The 15,620-nt window shown below is 34.5% G+C and overlaps 1 protein-coding gene across 2 annotated transcripts; it reads right to left on the bottom strand.

Annotated features, from left to right (window-relative positions):
• Positions 1 to 5,384: 5,384 nt before the first annotated feature.
• On the bottom strand, positions 5,385 to 15,284 carry LOC132053550 (AT-rich interactive domain-containing protein 1-like). Of its 2 annotated transcripts, none has more exons than XM_059445636.1 (3): positions 15,136 to 15,284; positions 12,097 to 13,186; positions 5,385 to 6,471 (listed from the first exon to the last, which is right to left on the bottom strand). In XM_059445636.1, the coding sequence occupies exons 2-3, from the start codon at positions 12,589 to 12,591 to the stop codon at positions 5,638 to 5,640; spliced, it is 1,329 nt and encodes a 442-aa protein (XP_059301619.1). In that variant the 5' UTR covers positions 12,592 to 13,186; positions 15,136 to 15,284; the 3' UTR covers positions 5,385 to 5,637. The 2 variants fall into 2 exon arrangements, with proteins under 2 accessions (XP_059301619.1, XP_059301618.1); XM_059445635.1 differs by lacking the exon at positions 15,136 to 15,284 and adding an exon at positions 13,944 to 14,149.
• Positions 15,285 to 15,620: the final 336 nt, after the last annotated feature.

Raw genomic sequence — 15,620 nt, 5'->3', positions numbered from 1 at the left:
CTCTCTCGAATGAGCTCGGGGTTTGGTTGTTTTTCTTATGAGGGGTACAAGCAATAATATTTATCTAAGTTAATAATGTAAATGGAAAGTAAATAAATCACAATAATGATCAGATCTCCAATGGAAAGTAAATATATCACAATAATGATCAGATCTCCGAGAGCGAGTATATTTCTTAGCCCTATGATGATAATACAAGAAGTGAGGACTTGGATACAAAAGTGATTTTCTTTTCTTCTTTCCTTAGCTTTGTTTATGTAGCCAAACCCTTGGTTTGCTACTGCCCTAGGTGACGTCAGTTGAGTGATGCTGCTTGGACTCTATGCATAGTGGCACTCTGCTCGATGACGGCCGATGTGATGGGAGTTGTTGAGAGTGGGAGGCAGCTGTATAGATCTGTTTGACACTCTTGCGACTGCGGAAACTTATTGTCTACGCTTTGAGTCCTTCAAACCTGCTTATTCCCAATGTTCCAAGACCCGGTGTCCTTGGACCTCGCGCTCCTCGATACGAGAATACCCTCATATGTTTATTCCCGCATACAGTTAAGTTCCCATTTTCAAAAAGTTTTCATATGATATTATCATTTTTATTGAAAAACTTTGATCTGGATCAAAGACCAGAAGAAAAAGAAAAGACAAAAAGAAGAAAAAAGAAAAGAGAAAGTGAAAGTTAAATAGTGGTGTAGCGTGCACCTTTCGGTTTGGTTGATGAAAAGGGGCAAAAGACAAGTGTATGGGATATTATTTTCTTGTCAAATGAGGATTCCATTAATGCTAATTGTGTTTGATAGTTTGTTATAAAATAAGGGAAAGCGGGTGAATCCCACATCGTTCCCCCTGCAATATTTGGCCCCTCTTTAAGTCTCTGTCTACACATTTGCGCGGATTGCCCCATGGGGGTGGTCTTTAAATTTTGCCCCTAATATTCGTGGTCTTTAAATTTTGCCCCTCATATTTGTGGTCTTTAAGTTTTGCCCTTCACTTGAAAAGGTGGGCGAATACCTGAGGTTCTGGGTTCAAACCCCTGCTCAGGCATAAAATAAAAAATAATTTCGCAAGGCAAGGCCAGGGAGCCTATATGCCGGATTCGGCATACGCTCCTTAAGGAAAAATTGATCCTAAGATAACTAAAAGTCTGCCCTAAAAGCAGAACTTTTCCTTAAGGCATAGTTTAGTTATGCCTTATGGGGCAGACTTTTAGTTAAGGCATAACCAGAACTTTTCCTTAAGGCATAGACTTTGCCTTATAAGACAAACTGTTAATTATGCCTTAAGGAAACGTTCCGCCTTATGGGGCACACTTTACGTTATGTCTTATGGGGCACACTTTTAGTTAAGGCGTAACTAAAAGGCCTTAACTAAAAGTGTGCCCCATAAAGCAGAACTTTTTCCTAAGGCATAAATAAAAATTTGCCTTGAAAAGTAAAAAAAATAAAATATATGCCTCAAGGCCAAGTCTGCCGGAGGGGGCAGAGCGAAATTCGAACTCTACCTTGTGAAATTTTTTAAATTTTTGACTGAGCGAGGGTTCGAACTCGGAACCCATGAATTTTAGGCGAAGGGTAAAATTTAAAGACCAGTAATTTGAGGGGACAAAACTTAAAGACCACCCCAAAAGATGGGCAATTCGCACTATAACTGAAAAAATTAACTTTGGATTTAAATTCAAAATAAATAGACACAACTCTTTTCGAAATAAAGTGACTTTTCGAAAAAGGCACGTAAGAAGATTGTCAATATTTTCCCTAAAGCCGTATACGGTAACATCTTCTTTGAAGAAAGTCGTTTAAGAAGAAAGTTATTGAGGAAATGTCTACTAAAAAAAAAAGTTATAGAGAGAAAGTCGTTTAGAGCATTGTTTGGATGGGCTTAAAAAAAGCGAATGTTTTATAAGCCAAAAAAAAAAAAAAAAAAAAAGTTAGGGGTAGTCTAACTTATTTTTTTTGGCTTATAAGTTGTTTCACATAAGTTGCTTTGGATATGTTAAGTCAACCCGCCTAATTAATTTATGGGCTTATTTTTAAGACAAAATAACAAAATTTACCAACCAAACACTCAAAAAAGCTAAAAATAGCTTATAAGCAACTTATAAGCCAATCCAAACGGGCTCTAAGAAGAAAGTTATATTGGCCAGTGTCGTACTCATACATTCATTGAATATATTGCACTATTACTTTTCTATATAATTCAAGTTTGGCACTTGATGGGCCTCATTACCAAATTGCACATTTATTTTGAGTACGACACTGGCCTATTTGGCTAAATTTCAAAATCTACTTATTGTGAAATACTTTTTCTCAACCAAATATAATATAAATTCAATCTCAAACTTAATCCTAAGATAACTTTATCGCGCGTATCAAACGACCACTTAGAGAGTAGTCTTCTATGTTTGTTAATCAATTTGAAAAACACTTTTATCAATACTAGAGCAATACTTTGTGCTTGTCCAATGTTTTAAAAGTGCTTATGGGTAAAAACTATTGTTTTTAGCTTCCGAAAAACAACTTATGCTACTACTCAAAAAAAAAAAAAAATCCTAAAAGTTTGACCAAACACCTTAACTTTCTAAAATAAGCACACTTAAAAAGAGAAAGATCTTTTAGCTTCGCAAAAACTTAGCCAAACAGGCTATTGTTGGCGGATTCAAAATTTAAATTTGATGCATTTAACTCTTAGTAACTCAGTTGGTTGGCTACCATTCTAACTTTCACCTTATTGGTGGGGGTTCGAATCCCACGTTGTAATCCCCTCCCCACTTCCCCTTCCCTACCTCCATGTGAAAAAAAAAAAAAATGTTATTACCACTGAAATATATTATAATATTATACTTTTGAAATTGTAAGTTGAGAAATATATTATTCATCAAAACTTTAATCATACATATATGATCTGTGTCGTACTGATGCTTGAATCAATACCCAATTACTTCAAATTCCATCAACCTCTTCTCTAAAGCATATCAAACCACTCGCCGAAAGCTAGTTTGAAATCAATATTTCAGTTATCAAATCAAGTTTTAGAAGCACGTTATTGAACTAATACAGTTTACTTAAATCACACCTAATAAGTAATTTGGCATATTAGAAACATTAATATTCAAAGTTACTTAACTTTGTCCTGATAAGGTTCAATTATTACTCTCGTGACGCAAACGAACTAGCGTGTCAGTTGTAAAGGAAACCATTCAAAGAAAAAATAATTTTGGAAGTTATTTTTTAATAATTAACAGATTCATCAAAATATTTCTTTTTTTACTTTCAGGTGAAAGTCATTTTTTCATAACTATCATAACTTTTAACTTTATATTACTTGCTCCAACTAAAGGTAAGACGTTATTATTATTATTATTATTATTATTATTATTATTATTATTTAATAATAAGTTTTTTTATCAACACACTTTTCAATTTGCTAAAATTTGCATCGATCTTTAACATGGAATTTGAGATTAAACGTAGCTACTGGAGTCATTCTAAAAGGAAGAAATCAACATTGGTAAAATAGGTTCTATTAGAATTAATTTCAAACTATTTATTAGAGCTTCTAACTATTAAAACGATACTATATCAAAACTCTTTGGATATTGCGTAAAAGTCATTACTTTACGTTCAACTAACACTAGGAAAGATTTTCTGACTCCTAGTAGATTCGTGTAATTATTAGCCTAGCCCAAAGATTCATTTGCAAATCGTATAATGAAATTGAGATTGTCCAAACTTGAAAGCTATAATTTGCATTTACATAACATTGTCTGTCATATCGTTGACTCTATTTATTCAAAGAATTGTCTTTACTTATTCTCTTAGCAGTGGATTTTTTCTTCTTAAATTGCTTAGTGAGCTTCAATATAAATGATATTTCAGAAGTTTTTCATATTTGATATTTTTGTTTCTTTCATCGAAAATAATTTTTACTCACCAATTAAACATCAAAAAAATATATTTTTCAAGAAAAATAATTTTCATCAGACTCCCTCTGTCCCAATTTAGATGACATTCTTTCCTTTTTAGTCAGTCTAAAAAAATAACACTTTTCTGTATTTAGTAACAATTCAACTTTAATTTTACCTTTTTACCCTTAACGAAATGATTTCTAGTCATACAAATTTTTATGGTTTGTTTTAGACCACAAGTTTTAAAAGTCTTTCTTTATTTTTTAAACTTCATGTCCAATCAAATACCCTCGTATAAAATGGGATGAGGGAGTACCTAAGTACACAAAATTTATATAACATGCAACCTTGCTTCAGCCTAAACCAGAAAAGTGTTGGGGACAGCCAAATCACAGCTCTTTCCAGAGCATTGACAAGAAAAGTGAAAGGCAGTCCAATTAATGATGTCCTTATAAAGTTTAGACAATACATGAACTCTTTTTATTACTTGTGCAATAATCAAACAGGCTAGAGGACTTTCAATTGGTCATAGAGTTGCACCCTCACCCTTTATGTCATTAATTGTGTTTGAACCAACCTACACCTTTTGGCACATGGCTTGCAAGTGGATTTCAATTTTGTATTATCTAAAAGTGGATAAAATTTATATGTATTGCTTCATTGAGGATAAAAAAATAAGGGTGAAAAATCCTCATCCTGGAGTAGTCACAGCAGAGAAGTTGCAAATTGGATAAGTTGTGATATATTAATGTATCTTTGCTTGGTCCAGAAAAGCTCTAGATCCAGAATGTAGTTAACAAAAAACATGGAAGATAGAGACTTCACAATTTTAAATTCAAAAAATAACTTGCTGGCATGATCTAATCCGCCACCGCTACCAGCAATCATTTTTTATATTGTCTAGTGAAGTTTGTGTCACTAGCTCGGCATTAATATCTGTTTGGCCCAACCTTTCAAAATATGCTTTCGGAAAAAGTACTTTTGAAAGATAACAATTTGTGTTTGGCCAATTAATTTGAAAAACACATTTGCCAATATAATGTAGTACTTTGTGCTTGGCTAATGCTCCAAAAAGTGCTTATGGAAAAAAGCTACCTTTTTAGCTTATAAAAAACAATTTCTGCCACTACTCAGAAGCACATATTTTTCCCAAAAAATCTCAACTTCTAAAATAAGCACATTTAGAAAAACAAAATAAACACTTTTGCCTTCCGTGTTATAGTGTGACCAAGAGGTCCTCGAAGTCGTGAATACAATCTCTTGCAGTAATACAAGATAAGACTGCAGACAATAGACCCAATATAATTTACCCCTCCTCGGACTCCGCACATAGGGGGAAGCATATTGCACTTGGTTGCCCTTTACTTACACCAAAAATAACTTGTCAGCTTCTATAAAATAAATTCATTGATTTATCAGTTATCCGAAATACAAGGACTATGGAGAAGCACAAGGATTTTAGAACAAAAGGCAAACAGCTAATAATGTAGAGCAAATCATCACATTAGTAACATTCTTGATCAGTGATTTGAACAATGACAAAGTAGGGAAAGTAAACTGTGTATGCCAAAAAGGGTAAGAAGAATGATATCCTTCAACATTTCTTGTAACCAAAAAATCCACCAACTCAAAATATACAATTTTCAGATGGTATCATGTATATCTGCACTTTGCAACTGACTTTAAAAAACCTGCAATCTACATTTCTGAACAGCAACGTGGTATATAAACATTCAATTACTATCTAGGATCTAGATGTGCTTTCTTCGGGGAACAAAAGATGGAGAATGTAGAATCCCTTCCGAAACAATTAGTTCTAGGTCCATACTGTGGTTCATCATCATCGCTGTCGATATTACTTGCAGTAGTCCGATTCTGATGGCCTCTTTGCCGTAAAAGAAAGACATTAAAGTGGTAGCTCACCAAGGATTCCCTGCTTCTGTTAGGAAATAACTTGAATATTTCATTCCAAAAACTCTTGTCCGTCGACAAAGGGTTCATTGTCGCTATATCCTGGAATTTCTTTTCTTCTTCATTTGTCCAAGAAAGAGCACCTTCTTCACCCATCGAATCAAATTTCCACCGATAAAAGGCTGATCCCAACTCAAGTTTAACCTTCTTCCGTTTCTCGGAAAGATGAAAGTTGATGCATTCATAAGAAGTAGGGTATTGGCAGCCACATGTATCTTGCCTTCCCTTTCCTATAGGATCTCTTTCGATTAACATTCTTTTTTGTTCTTGTTTGTCAAGTGGCCAGATTCGGGTACCCAACCACTTGGAGTCACTTTCACTTTCACATTTCTCCTGTTTCCATTCAGGAATATCTGCTTGGAACTGTGGACCAACTGGTATTCGTTTTCGACGCTGGTTCCACAAAAGACCAATTCCTGACTCTGCAGAAGAATCAGCGGCTCCATCAATCGGATCCTCATCACTTGGAGAACTTGAGGATGATAATGCTGAAAAAGGTGCCTTCTTCAATGGATTTTTAGTGAGTAGGACTCGCTTGCTGCATCTAACTCTCTCAAGAGAAGCATTATCGTCATACATAGATGGATGCATCTTCTGTTTTATCTACAAGGCAAAGAAATAATCTGATTTAAAACCGAAGCTTCCATAAAGAGTAACTTTGTGATATTTCATAAAGCTTGAATATCAGTGCAAATGATTGGATATGTGTGTGTATATATGTATGAATGCAAAAGCGTGATGGAAAAGCTAAGGGTTCAAACGATACGATCCTCTGGACTTCAACTCTGTCACTAAGTAAATTTCACTTGAAAAGGTGATACAAATACAGAATAAATGAACGACTTACTCGCCAAGGGGAAATGCATTCTATGTATAAAAGGGGTCACACAAAAGGAAACATGGAAGAAGGAACTTTACATATATCTATTCTCTTCACAAGCTGAAGCTGTAGAAGTGCTTTGGTAACAACTCCGGGACATGCTACACAAAATTGCAAGTTGGAATACAAAATCCGTATTTTTAGACAAAATGGTTTCTTTCCAACAAACTAAAATGAAGTACATTTTAGAGTTACCAAGCAAAACTTAAGAAATTCAATGAGATTATAAAAGAGGCTATGCTATGCCTGCTCCAACATGATAAAATGGGCAACACATAATCGAACAAACAACTTAACTACGAAATACATGGCCTATTCCTCGGCAAACCACAATCTTTGAATGATCATTCCAAATAATAATGTGTGAACTGATTAGAAATTAAATTCAGCCATCCAGATTACTACTGCCATTTTACATGTGATTTATTAACATATATAATGGAAAGCTGGAAACTTAGTATAAGTACAAAAGTTTGGCATTTAAGCTTCTGCATTCTTGTCCATACCGTTCAAAATTATGCGGCTTGCTAGTCTTTCACAATAATCATCATAAACTAGAAAAAAATGCAAATAAATGGCTGGACCTATGACTACATGATGGTTCATGGCGACTAGCCACATATCTCGATAGACACTCAGAAATTGAATGGTCAGAACATGGAACCAAATTTGTTTCTATGACTGAGGTTCAACTGATATCTTTCAGTGAGATAGGCGATTTATTTACAACTATAAGTAACCAAACCACATTAAGCTCATTCCATGTTCTACAAAATATGACTCACTATACCCAATTAAAAGAAGAGAGTCAAGAACCAGTAAATTTATTTAGAAGATAACATGAATCAACCATATCACAACATCAACCCTGTTAGGTGGGAAATTATGGTCCTTCTCCCCCTCCCCGCCAAAACTCCAGGCTGACTTCACTTTTATCTCCATTAAGATTTCATGGTTTCAACAAGCAGACAAGACAATTGCACAATATCTAATTTAGGCAAACACTTTTTCTTCCTATCTTATTCTTTTCTAGCTTCCACTATCAAATAACTTATGACTAATTAAGAAATTCTTTCAACTTTTAATCTTACCTCTAGTACTGCTTTAGATCATTTATTTTGCCTTAAAGGCACTTAATAATGTTTCCAGTAAATGCTAATAACCACATCTCAACATAAAATAGGCTACATGGTCCATTTAAGCTTTAAACTAATGATTGTTTAACTACAGTTTAATAAAACGTTGTGGGAAGCTACACCAAATCATATTTTTCTTTTTTCAAGCTGGAAATCAGTAATTTGACTCTTAACAGTGAATTGGATCACATAAATGGATTGATTGGATTTACAAGTTTTGTGAATTCAAAGTTATCAAATAATTGGGAGGGTGAGTACATGTCAACCTATTTCCTAGCTCCTTAATCACATACTCCATATATGTCACATGAGACAACACAACTTTTTTTATTTATCAAACTATTACTGTAAGTAGCCAAACCACATTAAGGTCAATCAATGTTCTATATAATATATGATTAATGTTACCAATTAAAAAAGAGAACCAAGAACCAGTTTTTTTTTTTTTTTTTTTTGACGATAATAAGTGAATTTAATAAATAAAACCAGTAATTTATCAAGATCCAATAAATACATCTTAAGAAAAAATCCATAAAATATGAATCAACCATACCGCAACATCAACACAACTGGGTGAGCGAATACACCGCCCCCCCCCCCCCGCAAAAAAAAAAAAAAAAAAAAAAAAAACACAAACACCTTTGCATCATATCCTATACTTTTCTAGTTTCCACTATTTAATTAAATGTGACTAATTATGAAATTCTTTCAATTTTTTATATCACCTAATACTGTTTTAGATCATTTATTTTGCCTTAAAGGCACTTTATGATGTTTCCAGCAAATACTAACAAACTCCACTCTACATCTCAAAATTGGCTACATGGTTCATTTTTATGATTTGAACTAATGATTATTTAACTACAGTTCACTAAAATGTTCAGCTTTTGTTTTAATGATAAGGTGAGATTTATTTAGGACTTTGATGTCATAAGTTGCTCGGACTCGGGTGCGGGTCCGATATGGGTACGGATCCGAGTGTCGGCTTCGGCAAAATCTAAATTTTAAAATTCGGGGGTGGGGATCCAGGTATGGATACGGTGCGGGATTTAGCTAAGAAAATTCAAAATTATAAAAATGGAGCTATAAAGAACACGACCCCTTGAATTCTTGGTTTCTCTCTGTTTGGCCTGAAACATAATATGAGACAAAAGGATTATAATATTGAGGTGTGCCATTTCTCATGTCTTAAATCTATTTTATCTTTCATTTTGAGAAATCAAAATCTCAATTTTTCCTCCAAATTTGTCCATGGACTCCGGTCAAAGTATCCGAAGTTGATTGACCGAATTCGAGACATATCCCGCACCGCACCTGTTCCAATCTCGTGCCGGGACGTGTTCGGCATAAAAAATGAAGAGTCCGTGCAACTTAGTTGATGTCTGCTATATATCTGAATCTTAAGGCGAGAGGAGCTAAACTGAGTCATTTTTTCTTTTCTCAAACTAAAAGTTTAATAATTTGACTCTCAACAGCGAATTGTATAATATAAAATGGATTGCTTGAATCTACAAGTTTAGTGAATTCAAATTTACTAAACAATTGGGAGGAAGAATACATGTCAACTTATTCCCTAGCTCCATCATCACATACTCCACATACCACATGAGACAAAATAAGATAAAACAGCTTTTTATCCGTCCCAAACTTGTTGGTTATGTTACTCAAAATTTTGTGCGGCATACTATATTCTGGGAATGTGGTGTCCATATCTTGAATTGGTTGAGCTCAGTGTCATCAAAAGTGAAAAGCGCAAATAAGCTCTATGGTTAGCTGGGGCTTTAAGCACAAAGCACAAATAAAGCGTGGGCTTTAATGAGAAAAGGCGCAATGGCGCAAAAATACAAATATATATATGTTTACTCCAAGACTAATAATAAGCATGAATAACAAATATACGGACAAAGAAAATGTAAAAACATTACGATAAAGTGAAATATCAATTATCTAGTGTCATCTCTTCAATAGAAGCTCATCAGCAAGGAAAAGTATAACTTAAGAGCCTTGATGATGACACTGAAGCGCACATAAAGCGAGGCGAAGCGCTCAACATGTTTCGCGCCTCGCTTCAGGGCTTAAGCGCGCCTTTGACAACACTGGTTGAGCTGCTCTATTTTTGTTATTATTTTTTATGATTGTGGTGTCCGGGCCAGCCAGCATGCGCACACCTTGACTAATTCCACCAAGTACCTGCTACCTCCCACCAAAGACAGGTATTGAGTAACTCTGTCCACCAAGGCTTAGACAGATGAGAAGAAATTTCAACCTAAGTTCTAGGTTGAGTTGCTTTATTCCAGATTGCTTATTTGGTTTGGCGGCTTACATTTATCATTCTACTAGACAGAGGCGGACCTGGAATTTTAAGACAACGAGGACACCATCAAAGGAAGATGCACGTTAGTCAAAGCATCGACTTCAAATCCTGGGTCCGTCTCTAATCACAATTTTCTGCAACATTGCCTCATTTGAAATTTTTGTTAAACACCCATAGGACCGATGTAATATATATATATATATATATATATGAAGTGGCATAATTGTTTAGAACTCGCTTGCTGGCCTGGTGGTTTGGTGTCAAGTTATACATGTTAGGTTCCTTGTTCGAAACCTGCCAGCAACACGTTTTGTTCCTTCTTTTTTTTAACTGTCATCTTAAAAACATGTTGTAGTCTGGACTCGAACTTGGGTCGCGCGCTTATGCACAAGGAGCTAAGGGACATGCTTACCAACTGACCCACTTCAACAGATATTTTTGAGGGGTCCTCTTAAAATATATGGTAGTTTTTCAAGGTATATATACAGAGTTTTTCTCGAAGATAAGGGGGACACATGCCCCCACCCCACCATGTAGGTCCGCCCCTGCTACTAGATTCACCACAGAAAACTGCCAGTAAGTAATACAATACAAATCAGCAAGGAAACTGAAAAATGCTTGAAAATGCTTCAATTGGTTAGTCCAGCTTGGAAAGGGATAAACTAATACCAACTAGAAAAGAGATAAACCTCAAATTAGCTAAATTCCCTTAATTAAAATAGCAACGGGCAAAGACAAGCATGTAGTTTCTTACTTCAGTCACGAGGAGTTCATCTCTTATGTAGATTAATACTTTATGATAATAACCCCCTTTAAGCCCATCCGCATTTATATCAATGCTTTAAAAGGTGCAATTAGGACTCCCCTCAGGACTCGACTTGGAAAGGAAGTCTATAAACACTAAGAAGCGACCATGGGAGTTAAAGTCTCATGGGACTAATACCTCAATATGCAGGATGTTTGTCCAATGCACAGTCTATACCTTCTACTATCCACCGCGCACACCCCAAGAAAGCCATGTACGCGCTGCTTTATGCCTTAAATGTTCGTTTTTTACACCCTAGAAATTTTTTATTTTATTTATTCTTTCGAATATATGACTATAAAGTAAATCATACGTTGTTCTATAACTAAGAACTTGGATATTTGGATATTATTGTGCCTAGATATCAAATTGCTTTCTGAAAGTTTTTTTGCTTTTAAACTTTATAAGTATTATTTTTACTTCCATAAAATTTCATAATATTTTAATATACTTCTCAATTTCTTTATTTTAAAATATTAAGATAAAATATGTGTTATGCTAACAGCCTGCCCTATGATACGTGAAATGTCCCATCCTGTGCCTCTATCTTTAAAACTCTGAATTATATTTCAAAAGAGAAAAAAAAAAAAATAGGCAGCCCGGTGCACAAGCATCCTGTGTTAGCAGGGTCCGGAGAAGGGCCACACCCCAAGGTGTGTGATGCAGACAGCCTACCCTAATGTGTAAACATTAGTGGCTGCTTCCACGGCTAAACAAAACTGTTTTTCATTGCTTGCCTGCTCGGTTAAGGAACACTGATTAATGTTTTCATCAGAGCCTAGATGATCCAGACTTTGGCGACCTGCTATGTTCTTGACGTATCCTATTTTCATCATTTCACCCTTCAGGATTATTAGCATTTTGATCATCTTTCACTTATACAAAAGTGAAGGATCCAAGCACTGATCTTCTTTGTTCTCTTCAATTTGGCACTTCCGACAATTTTTTTTCATGGAAAATTAAACTCTAACAACCTTCCAAAATTAGAAAGTAGTTCAATACAATGAGATAGAATTGACAAGTATAATGGAGATATGTTACAATGATGCATCACAGATTAAGCATTCAAGCCAGAAGGGAAAAAGTAAAGTACCTCCCATATCGAGCATTGAGCACTTGTATCTGCGCTCTTTTTCAAAAGCATTTCATCTCGTAGCGCCAGAACCTGCTTCCACATTACATCATTCCCGTAAAACTTCCACTTAGACCTTTCTGGCAACGACCCAATGGCAGGATCACAAGGATCTATCGCAACATTAGTAAGCCACGTCAGCAAGTCTGTGTAAGACTCTCGTTTCCTCTTTCTATTATTCTCATCTTCCCTAACCAAACTTGACGTCAAATGTTTGTCATTGTGATCATCCTTCACGATACATTCATTGAGGTCCGGACTTATCTTACCATCAAATTTCTTAGAGTGTCTATTAATGAAAACAAAATCATCAGCCTCAGTACCATTGAACAACTGTTCATCAACTGCAGTAGCAAACTCACTCTTTTCTGAATCAACGTTTGCATATTCATCATCTTTGTTCTTTTCATCTGATATTTTCATTAAAATCTCCCTCAAATCCAGCTCAAGCTCCATCTTAACCCCACCCAAACACCAACAACACCTTCTCAAGTTCACTCTTTGCTTTATTGACTAAGCACAGTTCACTCGCTCTGATCAACCAAAGACGCTTTTCACCACTTGTTAAGTTTATCCTTTGAGTCATACACTTCTTGCACTCTTTCCGTTGTATAACGTGCGGGTTTAGCAGAACCCAATAGCTTTGGTCTAAATCTTAAATGTGTTAAAAGTATCACTACATACGTACAAAAATCAAAATTCAGAACCCCATTACTAGCACTAGAAGTCGTGTCCTAAAATCCAGAACCCAAAAAGTTCAAATCCTGAATCCGCCTCTGCAGTCCAAACCACATTGTTATAACAACAAAACCCAAAAACCCACTTTTGGAAACCTTAAATACACACTTCTTTCCCTCACAACAAAGTAAATTTAGGAAAAATCACCTGTTTTCCCAACTTCTATTAACAGTTTCAAAGTTACTATTTTCTTTATCAATCTTGAAAAAAAGATTCAACCCACATTGAGGATTAAACCAAAGGTCATTGTTCCATACTTTTTCGGGTATTCTTAATATTTTCTGACCCGACCCATCAACATTCTTGGATAATCCTGCCATTGACATGAGAATTCAAAACCTATAAACAAATGGAGTATATATTGTATACATACACAAACACAGAAAAACACATACAAGAAACAAAAATTGTAACTTTCCACATAGTTTGTATAAAGGGGTTCTTTTAGAATCAATATTAAACCATTTATTTAGATGTTATAGCAATCCACAAAATGGTTACACAAACAAGTGGGAATATCTTGTACACAAACAAACACAGAAAAACACATAAAAGAAGAAAAAAATAATTGTAACTTTTTACATAGTTTGTTAAAAGGGGTTCTTTTAGAATTAATGTTAAACCATTTAATTTAGATGTTGTGACAATCCACAAATGTTTTATTACTAAGAAAAAAATGATGGGGTTGCCCCAATTTGAAGTTTGAAGATATTACTAGTTCTAAATTAATAATCTATACATATTTAATTTTAAATTAAAATTACTAAATTTGACCAACAACTTGACCAAATATTGCAGACACCATTAAAGAAAGGGGACATTAGTGGGTCGATTAATTTTGGGCATACTACATTAATTTTAGGTTGTACTAAGAAAAAAACATTTGGACCCTAAATGAATTAAAGACAATCTTCCTTGTTTATAGAGGGGGATAAAGACATAGGTCAAAGGGGGTATATTTAAATTGTTGAACATAAATAATTAGTCCCATTAGTAGATAATGAAATTGTGAAAAATAAAATTGGGGGATAATAGGGAAAAGAGAAAGATCTAATCTACCAGTAAAATACCTTATTGGAAGTACAGGGGTATAGGGTCCTTTCTCTATTGTCAATTCTTGACCTTCTTTTTTGGCCCTTTGGTTTTCTATAAGCCCTTTTTATTCAATTGAAAGTTTTTGTTGTTTGTCTTATGAGAGAAAAGGGTTGCGGTAGATCTAAGATTTGCAATAAAAAGAGAGTAGTGGAAATGTGGCATGAGTTGTATGGAGACCCAAAATAAAGAACTAGTATTTGTTTAATTTAAAGTTGGAATTATTGGTTAACTATAGTTTGTTTATTGGAAAGTTGGGTTGAGGAGAGTTGGAGTGTGGTTGGGTGAAGAGTAGTTAAGTTGTATGAGTTTTTTATATTAAGATGTTTGAATCTGAATATATAACTGATTATTAAAATATTATTTTAAAATTTGTACACTAAATAATTAAAATAATTTGTTTCTCAAAGATCTGAATGTGTATAATTTATCTTTATTTAAAAAATTAAAAATTATATCCACAAAATATTAAAGAAAATCTTTATGTAAATTTTGTTGTAAGTACACTTTTTGTTAGATGAAACACTCTCTAAAATCTAGTGGCGGTGTTGTGGTGGTTGGTGGTTGTTGTGGTGATGATTTTAAGGTGGTGGTTATAAGAGGCGGCTGACGATGGTGGTAATGCATTGATGTCCAAGGTCATAGTTGAGCGGTGATGGCCAATAAAGGAGGTGGTTGTTGGTCGCAGTTGATGGTAGCGGTTACGTGATGGAGGTGGTTGATGATAGTGGGAGTAGGTTAAAGTGATTGGTGGTGAAGTGGCTAGTGGTGTAGATGGTTTTATGGTGATGGCTAGCATTAGTGGTGGTTGTACAGTGCATATGGTCATATATAGGGGATGGCCGGTAGCAGAGGTGGTTAATAGTTGTGGTTGGTGAGATGAATGTGAAAGGAAGGGTAGTGATGGTGATTGCATTATAGTATTTCTTTTGTTTTCTTTTAACTGTCGCTTTAGCTCTTTTCACGTTCATTAAAAAAAAATAAAAAAATAATTACTACGTATAATTTACAATGCTATCGATATTCATTAGATATTTTTTGAAAATTGAACAATATTAAAGAAGAGAGTATTTGAATTTTGAACTGAAACAGTCTCAGTAGTAGATAATGAAATTATCAAAAGAAATTGGGGGATATTAGGGAAAAGAGAAAGATCTACCAGTAAAATACCTTATTGGAAGGAGAGGGTATAGGGTGTGTTGTGGGGTGACATCCATCTTTCTCTCTCTATTGTCAATTCCCGACCTTCTTTTTCTTGGCCCTTTGGTTTTCTGTAAGCCCTTCTTATTCAATGAAAATATTTTGTTGTTTGCCAAGAGAAAAGAGTTGCGGTAGATCTACGATGGAATGAGTTGTATAGAGACCCAAAAATACTACTTTTCTTTAGTTTATAGTGGGAATTATTGGTTAACTATAGTTTATTTATTGGAAAGTTGGGTTGAGGAGCTTTAAACTATGGTTGGGTGAAGGGTAGTTAGGTTGTTTGAGTTTTTTAATTTAAGATGTCTGGATCTGAATATATATCTGATCATTAAAATATTATTTATAAATTTATACACTGAATAAATAAAATCATTTGTTTTCTCAACATTTGAATGTATATATTTATTTTTATTTAAAAAATAAAAAAATTATATCCACATATTAAAGAAAAT

Source organism: Lycium ferocissimum, chromosome 4, assembly GCF_029784015.1.
Source record: "Lycium ferocissimum isolate CSIRO_LF1 chromosome 4, AGI_CSIRO_Lferr_CH_V1, whole genome shotgun sequence".
Taxonomy (NCBI): domain Eukaryota; kingdom Viridiplantae; phylum Streptophyta; class Magnoliopsida; order Solanales; family Solanaceae; genus Lycium; species Lycium ferocissimum.
Note: the sequence above shows the minus strand (reverse complement) of the source record. Positions and strands in the feature narration are given on the sequence as shown.

What these genes read in the sequence shown, in the direction of transcription:
- LOC132053550 (XM_059445636.1), bottom strand. Translation starts at nt 12,591, where the DNA reads ATGGAGCTTGAGCTGGATTTGAGGGAGATTTTAATGAAAATATCAGAT. An exon ending in CTCAATGCTCGATATGGGAG is followed by an intron (nt 6,472 to 12,096) that starts GTACTTTACTTT and finishes TTTGCCTTGTAG; the next exon opens with ATAAAACAGAAGATGCATCC.